Raw genomic sequence first — 15,256 nt, 5'->3', positions numbered from 1 at the left:
AGATGTGTTAAAGTGTGGTTGCCGACTATCGTTGCCTATATTGGAAGTCCTCTGATGAGAACATGTGATATCTTTATAACTATAATTACAATTAGGCAAATTATATGTCATCAGATGTAGTTGGGTTTTTTTTCACCTGGTTTCAAATGTTCATGTTTCATGTTCACCACTTGCAAAGCACCTATGAACATGTTCCTTTTCAAAAATAGCATCATTATCAGAAAGTCAGCCTTGGCAATTCCAGTTGCCAGATTACACGTCTTTGTTCACAGGTCATAGTACGGATGAGTATTGAGAGCTAAACTTGCTAGCATTACTCTCCTGGGGTTTCATTGAACGAGTGATCTTGACAGTGACATGACACTCTTGGTGACATTTATCAGATGCAGGTAGCAGATTACTCATATTTGGATGTCATTTTCCAAGACAACCATGTACTCTGGTTGTGATTTGAATTGAACATAACTATAAATTTAAAGTAATGATCAAGGATCTTTTCATAGTACAAGACTATGACACTCTGTTGCTGTTAAGAAGGGGATAATGGATAAGGTTGGAGAAGACGCTTCTCTTGCTTTTAACAAATCTAAGTGTAAATCTTGCTGAGCTTGTTGCTCAGTTTTTCGCATGGAAGGAATAGGACTGTGTAAGTTGCATTCTCCGGTGTGTTTGAAATCTCTTTGACAGAAAATAATCTGTTTTCCTTGAAGACTTTTGAAGAGTTTTTTTGCTTGATGTGTGAGCACCAGTTTGGTGTAGCTGTACTTGAGCTAGTTGGTCTCCATGATCAAATAGACTGAGCCTGGTCTACAGTCTGAGGTAGAGATAGCAGGAGTCTATAAATCAGCACATAGGTAATTGAGAAACTGTCAGTGTGTGTGTGTGTGTGTGTGTGTGTGTGTGTGTGTGTGTGTGTGTGTGTGTGTGTGTGTGTGTGTGTGTGTGTGTGTGTGTGTGTGTGTGTGTGTGTGTGTGTGTGTTTGTTTGTGTGTGTGTGAGAGAGGGAGTCCAATGCGTGTGTGTGAGGAATGTTTGATGGAAGGGTTGACAGTTGCCAGTTTGACTTTTTTTCCTCTTCTTTCTGCCTTCCTCATCAAACTGTAACAAGTCCTCTGAGAGTCCTCTCTCCTGCTGCAGCTTTCACTCAGAATGAATCACATAAACATTAGATAGCCGAAGTCCTTTCATATAGAGTCCTGCTACAGCGCACAAAGATCTGTACTCCAGACATCAGCAGGTTCTTCTTGCTTTGGGAAGGAGTGGGTTGTGTTGGCTAGTGATTTTTAGTAAACTGCAGTTAAATCCTATGAATGTGTAAATATACAAAGATTATTTCCTGTTTCACTTCCAAAAATCTGTATTTATTATGTTTTTTATCAGCCAGACAACATATTGCATTGAATTGTATGCTCAGTAGGAATACCAACTTACCCCACTCCAGGTTGGAAGATATCAAAACAATTCATGCTAAAAAAAAAAAAAAACCTATCTAAAAAAAAAATCTATCCTTTTAACATTAACTTTGATATCAGATAAAACATTAATTTCTGTGTATTTCTGGGATCTGTGTATCATCTTAGGCCCATTACTGACTGCATTCCAAAAATGTTAAGTAATACTTACATACAAAGGGGATAATTAACATTACAAAGGGTGGCTGACAGTGTTCGTGTACCGCTTCATCCACATAACAAAGTAGGAATGGGTGGCAGGAATGGGAGATAATACTTTATATTACTATTATACTTCATTTGTCAATAGTTTCATTGCAGTTAGTTGGAGTTCTAAAGCAGAAATAAATGCAGCATAGGGACTGAATTTTTTAGTCTTCTTTTCCACCTTTGTCATTTACTCTTTCCTGATTTAACACAATAGTTGCCAAAATACAGTAAAATAAAAGTCAGCTGTGCTTCGTTGTGTCTGACTCTCATTCGTGAAAGCCTAATTCATTTTTTCCTGCTCACCAAGTTCTTCAGATTGGGTGGAAATACAATCAGGAAACAAGATTTTTCTTAGCTCTTTATTTAGTTCCAGAGTTTCGATCCTTGGTGCTGTGGTTTTGAAACAGTTTGGTCCCAAAAAAAAAAGTATAAGGTTGACAAATTGGTCACTTGGGATTTGCCAATTGCAAGCTTGATTCATATCTCTCCAGGTCTATTTTAATTGGATATTTAAGTCAGTGGGAAGAAATTATGCCTGGAACTGGAAAACCTAAATTAACACTTCAGCATTATTGTGGATAATATATATGGGTAGTTTATTCGGATTTGCTTGCGTTCCCATTTCCCTTCCACGGTGTGATATTTTGCGAACTTCCATTTTTTTCCCTTCTTCTTCACATGGAGGGATTTGTAGTGAGTAATAACAATTGTTCCTCTTGGTACTGTAATATTCATAAATAGCCACATTGCTTTATGTCACATCAAGTGGTTTCATCAAATATATTCCCATGGTAGCCTGCCAGTCGCACCTGCTGGGTTTGAAGGCAGGTGATCAAACGATTCCGACCTGAATGCAGTAAAAAAATAGAAGGAAAGAGAGAGACGGGGCGAAGAGGGGTGACTTTCAGTGATCATCAGAGCCAGACGGCTGCTGGAATGGTTTTTAATAGTGAGCCAGGACCTGCTGATGAGATTGTATCATGGGTCGTCACCAAAGGCCTTTGTGGGTTAATAATGTCCTTCGAGATGGTATATGAACCGTCTCATCTCACCACACACACACACTTTCAGCTGAATCCACATTTGCCCTCACACATATCAACACATAGTTAACACATGAATTAGAATAACATGCTGGAGATAGTATATTTTGCTCCCCACAGCAGGTGCATGCAAAACAGAAAGGATGGAACCATATTCATTGTTAATGTCTTTCCTGTGGCAGGAATTCTGGATGCACATTTGGCCTTCTCAGCTTAACAATGACACCACAGCATCCCCAAATGTCACAGACCACCCCATTCATTTGTTCATGCCTGAGAAAACCTCTTCCTATTTTCTTATAATCTGTGCAGGCTGCATTCTGGGCTGCATCTTTCTCATACGCTTCATTGCCACTGGTGTGAGTAATAACCAAAGAGCAAGAGTGACAAATACAGACTGAAACAAATTCATGGCTCAGAGACACTGTTTCCAGAGCAGTGGTTTCTTTTTGTTTCCAGCATTGTTCCTCATGCTTATTGAAATAAAATAAAAAAATCCTCCGAAATTGCATTATATTTCAGACCCAGTGCTCAAATAAATGGCATGTACATTGCTTATGAAGTGTTACACACCCTTTTTGTTCATTGTCTCACAGTACTGAATCAAAGTGGGTTTTAGACACTGAACAGCAGATAAAAACAAACATTTTTAATGAAAAAACATCTCTCTTGCCATCTCTCACTGCATTGTCCCCACTAAAATCATCACTGGTGCACGAAGGCTTTTGGCTTCAAAATTCACACAAACGAAGATGTGTCAGTCAAAGGTGTTTCATTTGGTTTAGAGACCAACAATAGACCTATGAAAACTCTGGAGGATCTTGAAGCATCAGAGGCTCAGATTGGAGCGACTGTTCATATGAGAGCAGTTGGCCAGGGGCTGGAGGAGTCACAGTTTTATGGGAGAGCGAGAAAGAGAAAGATCTCATATGACATCTGAGTGTCGATCTCTGGGAAACTGAAGTGAGTTGGCAGATGCTTCTCTGGTCCAACAAAATCACAATTTTGGCCATGAGATTAAAGCACATGTTACACTGCGCTTTGTTATAAACACACCATTCCCCAATATGAGGTTTGGTGGTGGTGGCGTCATGGGTAGAGGGTAACATGAAAATGCAGGGAAATCGCGAAGGAAAAGCTGATGCAATCTGCAAGAAACCAGTGACCAAGCACCACGTTGATTCCAAACGTGAAGCCAAAGCGACACAGGAATAGCTTCAAAACAAGAACATCAGTGTCCTGGTTTGCAGCTGTACTTCAAAAAGGTTAGCCGCTCACCACTGAGGCAACACGCTTTAAGCAGATTTGCAAAGAGGAAGATTGTAATGTCAGATTGTAGTGTCCAGATGCACAAAGCTCATAGAGACAAGGCTGTAACTGCTTCCTAATCGGTGCTAAAAGTGCATAAAGTAAATAATATTAATGTATATTCATACAGCAGTATTAAATGGAATTTTATGCATTAAACTTGCACTCAGTTTAATGGAAACTGGCTAAGACTGTTAAACAATAAAAACATAACATATCTGAATACTTTGTATTTGCTGTACATGTTAATTTTGATGCAGTTTTCTGGGGGAAAAGGAGGCTTCATTAATGTTTCATACTATTATAATTATTAAATATATACAGGATTGTTTTTCACAATGCTAACCTGAGACGAGAGTGAGTAGAGTTCTACAGGAGGAAAAAAATAACAGACCTTTGTCCTCAGATCTCCATTAGCTTGTTCAAAAGAGAGGCTGTACGTACATAATCTACACAATGAAACCTATGTTGGTTGGTGTCCACTGAAGCATTTTGTTTGTGATTCTCACTCATTATTCCGAGAGGACATACAAGTGCATTCGGATGCAGGCACAAGCTTTCTCTGTACTCTGCCTGCTTTTAAACCAGCTGTGACACAAACAGGGGGGACAAACATGTCCTAGCGATGAAGGGAGGAAATATAGATGCAAAAAGTTCTTTTCAGCCCGCACAGAATTCATGTAATGGTCTGCTAATGAATATGTTGGCTCTCTGTTTTCATCAAATTGCCCATTCAAACAAAAACCCATTTAATTAAATCCACTATTTGTGACGCTGATTCTTTGTTCGGTAGTATGTATTTGTTGGCCTCAGGTGTTATCTGAAATTCATTCATCTGCTATGTTTTGTTTTTTTTTCATGTTTCATTTTTAATGGATTTTGCATTACAGTTTGGTCTGTGTTGTGAATGAGTGGAATTAATGCCATTATGCAACATGCTCTAACTGATCACAAAGCAGATTTTACCGTTTTCAATCGAACAAACTTTTAAAGCACCTCATTGCGTAAAAAAAGTCAGTGAAGTTATTGTTAGTGCTTCCATTATTTGTGTAAAACTCATCTCACCGGGCTGTCAAACTGTCTCCTGCGGTTTTGGGAAAGTCTTCATTTCCAAACTGTCATTAATTTATAATTGATAATAATTAATTAGTCGCCTCTGTTTTAGAAAAGTAATTATCATGAGCAAACGTCAACTGTGTTTGTGCACTGATGATTTGCTTTGCACAAAGTAACTTCAGTAACCTGGTCATGCATGTTAACATCGTTTCTCCATCATAGACGCTCAAGTAGCAAAGTAACACTGCAGGAAATGAATAACCTGATTAACACAACAGCACAGATGGCACCATCGGCATTCCTCTTTGTTAGAGACTATTCAGTGAAAAAGAATGGGGCTGGCTGAATTATGATTTTCTGCTTCCTAAATCACTTTCAGCGTGTCTCAGGTTCACACAAGTTGCCTGTAATAATGGCAGTATAGCGCATTACTGAGCTGGTGATTTTTTTTCCTTTTCCCTTATGTTAAAGCTGTTTACCCCTGTTTACCCCTTCATTGTGTATTTCAAATAAGGGAATATTTGCATTTATATTCCTTTTGGAGACTTAGAGGCCCAATTGTTTCGATAAGCCCAGAAAAACAACCCACAGCAATCGCTTGTCTCATTGTGTTCTGGTAAAGCAATTAATCAGCTGGCTTGACATTTATCTTATTTTTTGGGAGGTTGTGCTATAGTGGAATGACATTTCCTCCTCTTGAAGAAACAAAAGTGAGACTGTCTTGTCTGCCTTGCTAGCAAATCGCTCACTGTATTGTCACTGGATAGTAAATTGTTTGGTGGCTGTTTTCAATAGTCTGGATCTATGCAGTAGAAGATAAAGTTTTAAAGATTAACTTTTTCACATTAAAGTGTGTTTACTGATACAACTACATGTGTGTAAAGTAGTATTAAGTCTTTTTGGCTCCAGAGGAAGCTGCATGCAATCTGATTCTTCGCCTCCTGTGTGTCACTCTGTGGCAAAGATCCATTGTTGGTATTGTGTGCATCAGATTTGGAAAAACAGTCCAATGTTGTAACACTGTTGGACTCATTATATACACTTTTAAAACAAATGATCAGAATCCATACAGCACAAGCAGAGATGTTGTATTGTTTTTTTTGTCTTCCTGTTCCAAAACCTGGTGCCTACATTACCCACAATGCTAACTAAACTCCTGAGTCGATAGAGAATTCATAGATAATTCATCAGATTGCATGCTTTTTATTTTGGAGATATGCAGTACTGCTGTATAATTGGTGGTGGTTTCCCCGTTGAAAGTCCAGGGACCCACTTATCTATCTGAACAAATCTGCAAGGCTGGATTACCAACTATGCATACCAAGAAAGTGCCCTGAGACGTTAGATCCCCCAGAGCGTGTCCATTTATCATGTGACAATTAATCTGTGTTAATCCTATTAACAGTAATTGTGTGTATGTAAATAACTCTAAAGCATCATATTAACAGCCACGATAAGGGACTGAAGTGGGTCCTATTGCTGTATAGACATTTCGCAAAGCACAATGAGGGATTGAAAAACGGGGCGTAAGCAGTTCATTGTGACCAAGGAGTGTAGCCATGCATATCTGACTGGGCTTCCAAATTCATATCTCTCAGCTAAAACTGAGCTTAGACTGATTGCTCTGCATTCACAAATAGTGTTCTTTTGTATTAAAGTCATGTGCTTGTTTGACCCAACCATCCAGCCGGCAGTCAACATTACGGTACATAAACACGCGACAATGGAGGTCACCTCCGCGGATCACTGCAGCAGTCAGGTTGATAAATGAGAGTGAGGCTAAACCCACTCGGTTAACAGCTCCGGTTTGATCGGCTGCAGTGAGAGTTGACCTAAATTTAAACGCATAGACACATGCACCCTCGATTTCTTTCCATTCAATTTGAAGGTATCTGTGGGACCCGTAAAATAAAGAATTACCTGTACTAAAGATTTTTAAACAAGATTCTTGACCCTTTCTGGTTTTGTCATTTTTCTCTCATCCACAGGGTGTAGGTTCTGACCCCCATATAGCCTTGGCTCTCCCTCCAGAGTCCAAGCTGGCCAAAGAGAAAGCAGGGGAGCCCTCATTCCCACTCTCAGATGAGGAGATGACCATCAGGATAGGTAGAGCTGGACCTCTCTCAGGCAAGCCTCCCTTCATATACCCACATCAGCGGTTACAATTTGTGCTGGATGTCATCAAAAACCCATACAAGCATCTGTAGCTGTAGCCACTGCAGTCCCACTTTATTTGTTACTGATTTAGTTGTAAAATAAAGTTTCAGGCAATCGTGCAGGGAAAAAAAATTCATGAAGAGGGACTGCATGGGCTCCCACTGTCAAATCTCACCCGCTTCTTTTCACTGTCCTGATACCTCATCTGCCTCATCTGTCCAATCTTTCATACTTGTAAACTCTTCTTCTAACTTGAAATGCTGTTTTAATCTGAATAGCTGTTTTCTTGGTTGTGGGATACTAACCGGTCTATATCTACATCTTACACATTGCACACACTAAGTAACGCACATGCTGATGTAAAACATGGTAGTCAACCCGTTTGAGTCGAATGTTTTAGGATTCGTTGGATTTTATCTTAATAAACCAGGTTTGAAGAAATCCTTTTGTGCTTGTGACACAACAAAGCCAAGGAGCTTATACATTTTTGAACAAAGATTAAAGCATTATGGGTAATTACATGCACTGTACAAACTGCACAATTGTTTAGGTGACAAAAGAGTGACTCATGGTGGAAATGTATCAAACAAATGAATGTAGACAAATAAGTCAAGTAAAATGGAAATATAGCTTACAAGGAAGAGGCTACATAAGAGAAACGTGTGTGTCTGTGTGTTAGCACACTGGTAATTTTCTTTTTTTGGCAGATAAGTCAATTTTATGCCATCACTTGTCTGGCTGGTTATATTTTATAAGTCTCAGTGAGCAAATTAAATCCAAGTGGCTCTATATTGTACACCCTACTGATTTCAAACCACATAATACCCAAGGATTAGCTTTCCAAATAATGAAAACTGTTGTCCAAATATGTTGGGTGGAGAAAATGATATTTGCCTGTGAAACTGTTGTAATGAAGAAATGTTAGAGGACTCTGCATCAGTTCTGACAAACCAGCCAGGAGAAGTTAACATGAAGTCAAATGGCCGGACTGGGAAATAAATCATTGAGCAGTGTTGGGGAATCATCAGGGCTGCATGGGTGTGGGGAAATTAAATTCAAGTGGCAGCAGGTGATGCTGCACTCTCCAGGACTTATAAGCTTATTTGTCTTCTCACAAGAAGTGCATGAAGAAAAGTTTGACTATGAAAACGGTTAGTCTGTAATTAATAACCAGGTATAAATAGATGACAACACCCAGAAAGAAGGCTGTTATTAAATGTCAAGAGCTGTTAGGAACTGAAAAAGTGCACAGAGAAGGACACAAGCTCAACACAGACACAGACATTGTTAGCACAGACAAACCAATAAAGAATGCTGGAAAAACACACTTTGATACTAGTTAACTAAACCAACAAAACTAAAACTCAGGGCAATGACCGTTTTTGCAGATGATCCCCTTCAGTTTGATAACATGAGAGGGGGACCAGGTCTGACTTTGCAGAAACCACAGGCACTGGCCTCTTGTGAGTCTTGACCCCACTCCCTCTAGTTTCAGTAATAATGTAATGTGCTAGTTTTCTTTGTGAGCACCAATATAACTAAACACATATCTTAACCCTACGTTTTGTAAGAAAATAAAAAGAGTTGAACTACAGTAGTTCTTGGTTGGAACTTTTATTCCATTGTTATTATAAAACAGATGTATTTCTGGTTCTGACTCAGTGTTTTAATTTTGAGCGGACGCATGGAAAAAGTTTAGCAGCAGGAAAGCAGTGTTGTCTGTAATTATGCGATACACCCATTTTGCCAGCAGAGATTTAGACGTGTCACAGTAGGAAAAGCACAAGTGGAACTAAACGCAATAATAATGGCTTAGTTCCAATCAAACGTCCAACAAACCATCCCGATGAGCCAGGATACATAATATCACGGTCCTGAAACATGCACACCTAAATGAAAGATCAGTTTGTCATTAAAAAGGTTCTTCATGCATAAGCAAAGATGTCGAGGTAGCAACCTGAGCATTGCTAATTAAACAAAAGATCAAGTTATTTTTTCTTTCTGAATTCCTTTGTGAGTGCATATGCTGTCTGAGTCATTTTACCTGAGTCACTCCTCCTCGTCATTTTCATTATTATAACAGTGACCTCACATTAAACCAGAGATTTTATAATGATGATAATGACATTTTTTCCATCAAATGCATGCAAGCCTAAATCCCAGGGGAGTGAGGCTGGCTACTGATGTGAGGACTGTTGTCAGGCAGAGCTGCTTAATGTTAGATCTGAGGAACAGCGTGTGAAAGGTCTTGAGTTTCCTCAATGTTATTTTCAGGGACATTTCACAGTTAGTCAGTGGTGCTCAACTGAAATACAAGACAAAGGAAGAAAGAACCCCTTGAAAACTTGGTAGAATTGAAAAAAGTTCAAGTTTGCACTCTGACAGAGGGATAAGAAGCATGCTCATGAGCACATACCATATGATGGCAAAGTTCTGATAAGCCACACTTGAAATAATTGAAAAATAATTTACTTTTTGAGAATGTTATTTTCTGTATCCCCAAACATGGCCAAGAACCCAAGATGTTCCTTATTGTTTACAGAGATGCCACATTTCCTTCAGCTCTGAAGCTCACATTGAATGCATATTTCAGACAACCTTCTACGGATCTGTTACAAATTCATTGCATCCCTGTGGCTTGCCTGAGGCCATCCGAGGCGAGTCTGCCAACACAGGAAACGGAAAAGAGCACACATATATATAAATAAGATCAGTTTGATTTTCATGGGCCCCTTGGGGATCACATTTAGTTGCAAGTCACTGCATGTTCGACTGTGCTCTTCCGAGTGAAGTATATCCAATCTGCAGCACACCGAGAAATTTCAAATAGGAATTTGTATTTCGGAGTGCCTGTGTTGCTCAGTCTGTTATACAGTTTCATACATCAGAAAGAGTGAATAATATACCTTACAAAGCCTAAACTGCTATAAAGTAAAGCCTTCTTGCAATAAATGGCTGCAGTAGAGAAATTGGGAGTTAATTGCCTGCATATCACATTAAAAAAAAGGAAATGTGGGACAATTTAAAGCAGCAATCGCTGTTTTAATAAACTAGTTCCATGTTTAATTGAGCTAATCAGCTAACAGCAGCTAGGTACAGCCAAAGACAGCCGCAGCAAAAGGTGTAGTGAGCAGCAGTTGTCGGTTACTTAAGCTTTACGTTCATCTGTGGCCCGCAGCTGACAGTAACACCAGCAGATGTGCCGCACCAGTTTTTCTTTTTCAAAACAGTTGATTCAGGATTTTGGACAAAGGAAGACAAAACAAGGCTTCCCACTTCAAGCTGATAACCACCAATTTTCACTTTTGCCTACACTCAGACACAATAGCATCCCAGGCCATCCTTCAAACAAGTGAGGGAACAAAATAACCACCTTCCAGAGTAACCTTCTCCACTCCCTGCGGCTCTACAAAAACGAAACCAAAATATCTTGCATACATCACTCCGCCACACTGTGCTGGTGACATTTCTGTAGCCAGAGCGTGGGCAATGATCAGCAGCCAGAATATAATGCTGGCAGTTAATGTTTCTGCAAACCAGGGATAAATGCAAATGCGACGTGACACGTGAAAAACATGATGTGACACAATATGTGTCAAGCCTCTGACTACAGTTTGTGTGTTTCAACATCTGTAAGCTTGAACCCATTAGTTACTTGTAGGGAGACCTCCCTGTTGTGACCACCCAAACAACAAGATAGCGTGACATGTCCAGCCTGCTTTGTAGCCAGGTATGTTAAGAGGAAAAGAATCTTGTCCTAACCCTAACCAAGTGCTTTTTTTTGCCCAGCTAAAAGTAGATTATAAGCACAGTATTGTCACAACATAGAATAGAAAATTGAACTTTCAGTGTTGCAGTGTATCCATGTTTTGCAGTAATGTACACTGATGACATCTATTCTGCCGGCTGTAGGCTAAAATGACATGTGTTTTCTTTGAATAGAATACACATGTCCCATGTCACCCAATGGGTACTAGATTATACCAGCCTTCTGAACCTACCAGAAGGTGTTGTAAGCCTCTACTAACCTTTATTGATAGAGCTTAAAACAACTACTAGAAATCCTTTCAATGGACGGATATCATGCAAATCTAAACTGATAGGTAATCGCCTCAAAGACAACTTCAACCTCAAATTAATCCCAGCATATGTTCACGCAATAAATACTGACTCGTGTTTCCCAGAAAACAAAAAAGAGAACAAAAGCAATAAATGCATTTCAGTCATGGCTCATCAGCATGGCTGTCGGTGTCCATGTCTACTATCTTATGCCGACAGTGGCCACAGCGGAGAAGCTGATAAGCTGAAATATAGCCCGAGGGCTCATGCTATCATATTGTTTTAAAACTGAAGGCTGAATTCTCACTAATACACCCTGTAGGGAGAGAGGGGGGGGGAAGAAATGTGAGAAGGTGAAATTGGATCACGTTGAGGGCTGCTTCCTGCAGGGGGGCTGTAATTGTTTTGAAGGGGGCTTACAGTATGCATGAGGCTCTGTGCAAATATTCAAGGCCTGTATCAGGATGTGCGGTATTTTGCATGTTTATCAGGGGAGGAGATGGGTTGAGGATGAGGGAATTCAATATTCACATGCACATACTGTCTACAGGTAAGACATGATTTGAAGTAGACAGACAATTAACAGTTTCTGTCCCACCATGTACACACCTTGACATTACACACATACAAAAACTCACATCAATATTCCCTCTCTGTCTTTCAATGTCCTTCAGTGATCTATTTTTTTTTTTTTTGACATTGTTTCTGCTTTTTGAATTATTCAAGATTGGTGGTTGGTCTCTCTTTTCAATCTGAAAGTTTCTTTATTAATTTTGGGGGCTATTTCCTCTTGTCATTGGCTTCAGCTTGTTGGAAATCTGGCATTTTTTCAAGTGCCAACTTAGTTTCAAATACCAAAAAAGCAATCACTGCTTTTCAGCCATTACAAATGATTAACAAACCAAAAATCCCATCCTTTGGATCCTTCAGATGTGTGGTATATGAATGTGGATGGTATGTATTGCCTTTTCTTTTTAACGTTAATTTGATCTGCTAAGCAGAGTATTGGCAGCCTAAAACCTGCATTTGCATTTTTCCCTGCTAAGGTAGTCATCTAGTATGAATTGATTTTCTCTTCTGAGAAAAGAGCTGTAAGAAGCCCTCTTCAATGAATCAATCACAATCGATGACAAGCGAAGACTAGAAAGCGTGATTTGAATTTCCATTAAAAACAACAGATATGTTGTACATTGCTGAAGCACAGCAGAAACAAATGTTGAATATAAGTCATTAGATGATTCATTTTCTAAATGTCATGCCCGCAAAAGAGATTCACTAGCTTTATTCAAGTTTCTATTTCCAATCCCCCAAAAGTTGGGATCTGTGTGAAATAAATGCAATAACCTTCACAAAATGTTATTGAGCATATGTAGTAATATCCTGTATACAAATATGTGTTTCCCTAAGTGGTGAACCTCGCTCAATTCTTGCTTGAGGATGCTTCTGATTTCATCAATCATGATGCTATCACCTGTTGTTTACCTGTGTAATCTTCCAAACAGGTGTTTTTAGAGCTTTCTGCAACTTTCCCAGGCTTTTGTAGTGAAGTAAAACACTAAATATACTGATTTTGTACTGTAGATTAATAATTTGACACAGAAACGCTCCTCTTAGCGCTATGAGAAACACAGAGTGAACCCTTGAATGTATAAAGTCAGCAGGTTTTGTCTCATACTCATCAAGCAGAAAGAATGCTGGTTTTGAACCATCTCAAATCCTGGTGGTTAGTGGGAGACATATCAACCGAGAAACAGACTTTGACACAACGCTGGAGCTCTCCATTGAATGAATGCCCATCCGTTTTTGTCACTTTAAGTCTTTGCCTTGTTCTTTTACTTTTGCAATGTAGAGTTTTCACAGTTGTCCCAGTCGGTCCACCATTACCTGGGGATTGCAAACAATGAAAACAATACTCCCTGTTTTGGTTGTTTATTTTTGTATATTATCAGTTTAACATGTATACTTTCAAGTTATGGATGTAACATTAAATTGTCAATTTAATTAATTAGAAGATTTAAACACGCATAAAAACCATACATATGCACCGTACATTTGCTCAACATTTCAACTCAGAAACACATTTTTCTGACGTGATGATTTGAACCCTAGACGTTAGAGCTAATTATAGCGAGTCCGCCTAGATTCACTTGGGTATTTGACCTGAGATTCACAGCATTAGACATAATTTGGATTTAGACCCAGCACAACTTGTTCACTGTTTGGTCTGAAAGAAGACCCTACTGTGGCCATTGCCATTGGCTTGGAGTAAGTGATAGTGAACATTAACATTTCAGTTCATATAATTTGACATATGGTGTCACGGAAAATAATCATATTTGCATATAGTACATTTAAATAGATGTTCTATTGAATCAAATGTGTAGTTAATATAATCAAAGTATAGTTACAAAGCTATAAAAGAATCATTCATTCACATGCGTACTGTGATCTACTAGTATATCAAGAAACAGCAAGGGAATTATGTCCCAGAAGAATTTAAATGCAAGGCCATGAACAAAAAAATCTAATCACTGTGCATCCTTATTGTCAGTCAGTGGAGCGAGCATTCCGTCTGCCAACTTTGGCTGATGCAGGCAATGTTTCTCACTCTTCAAGTCATGAGGCATGTTTAATAGATCAGGACTTTGCCTCCTGCTGCTCTCCAGGTATTTGAAGTGGTAAGGAGCCCCTTGTAAGCATGTACCCACTCACAGATGCATGAATTCACATGTACACACATGCACACGCAAAACTATTCCAGTTCACTCTAATACTTAATGCATGACGTCCTAAATAATTCAGTCAGCATTAGGAGGAATCAAAGTGTGCCTTATGGCATCTATTTATTTAGGTCTGACTGAATTTTGTTACGTATTATAAAATGACAAATGGAATTGGATCTGAATATCTCGGTGCATAGCAAGTAGCAAAGGCCATGCATATTATGAACCTCCATACTGATATTTCTGTGTGCCACCTAACTAGATTAAATAATTGATAAAAATATCATCATAATTCTTTTCTGGCCTTAGGCCGAAAGCTGCAGCCGACTACATAACCTCTTTTATAATGAGGAAGAGATGATGCCATAGTTGTGATCAGAGGGAAGTCTTAATGCATTTTACCATCCGCATCTTATATATGTGCAGTAGGTTTTTAAGGAAATACTCTGAAAAGATGAAGCGAAATGTGCTCTTGTTAGCTTCTGCCTATGCAATGACATGATTAAAATGAGTGGATATGGCTTTGTACATTAATATACAAAGAATGAACTACCGCTCATTTCAGCCCTCAAAAGGGCAATGAGCATGAATTCAAACAGCTCACACAGCAGAATCCTGCTGTTTTGATGCCGATTAATAGCCCTTGCCAACCTGCTTGCACATACACTTGGGAAAGATAATGCTGAAACAGTCCAATGGCCAATGTTGTACTGCAGCGGGGTAAATTCACTTCAGATTGTGATTTTCTGCTACACACAGATAAAGTGAAACATTGGTAATACAGAGTCAAGTGGATCAGGTATCAGCCAGATCTAGATTAAGTGGTTGTGGGTTTTATAGGGTGGGAATTGTGTTTTTATTCAGTTTTTCTCTCCAAATTGCATTCTGTTAATCCTTTAGGGCTAATGTGTTGAAGGCAATTGTTCCCTGAAAAACACTTGCAGAGCCAATTTTTAGAATTAGAGATGTACAACATCGACGTTTGCTTATTAGCAGTCTCCTTCTTGCCTTTGTTGGAGCATTGTGCCAACAAAACAGGGGCCTACTCTTAAAAACATTGCCCACTAGTATTACCACTGGTCAAAACTCCACATAATACCTTTAAAGCATCATGTAATGGCCATCTGGAAGTCGTCCTTCGTGGCATTTACTTAAAAATAAAATAATGAAAAAAAGAAAGAAAAAAAAAACTTAGCAAATGATTTCATGATCAATTTGTCCATCACCATTTATCAACAACTAGCGTCAA

The 15,256-nt window shown here is 39.0% G+C and overlaps 1 protein-coding gene across 5 annotated transcripts in view; it reads left to right on the top strand.

Annotated features, from left to right (window-relative positions):
- The window catches only part of LOC119009501 (zinc transporter ZIP11-like), a 128,442-nt gene that overhangs the window by 64,884 nt on the left and 48,302 nt on the right, over window positions 1-15,256 (top strand). For 4 of the 5 annotated variants that reach the window (XM_037080831.1, XM_037080828.1, XM_037080830.1 and 1 more), the window contains exon 5: window positions 7,057-7,195. In XM_037080831.1, coding sequence (XP_036936726.1) covers window positions 7,057-7,195 — 139 coding nt within the window. The remainder of the gene's footprint in view (window positions 1-7,056; window positions 7,196-15,256) is intronic. The other variant, XM_037080829.1, reaches the window with a different exon arrangement.

This window comes from Acanthopagrus latus, chromosome 20 (assembly GCF_904848185.1).
Source record: "Acanthopagrus latus isolate v.2019 chromosome 20, fAcaLat1.1, whole genome shotgun sequence".
Taxonomy (NCBI): domain Eukaryota; kingdom Metazoa; phylum Chordata; class Actinopteri; order Spariformes; family Sparidae; genus Acanthopagrus; species Acanthopagrus latus.
This window is presented reverse-complemented; position numbering and strand designations above follow the sequence as displayed.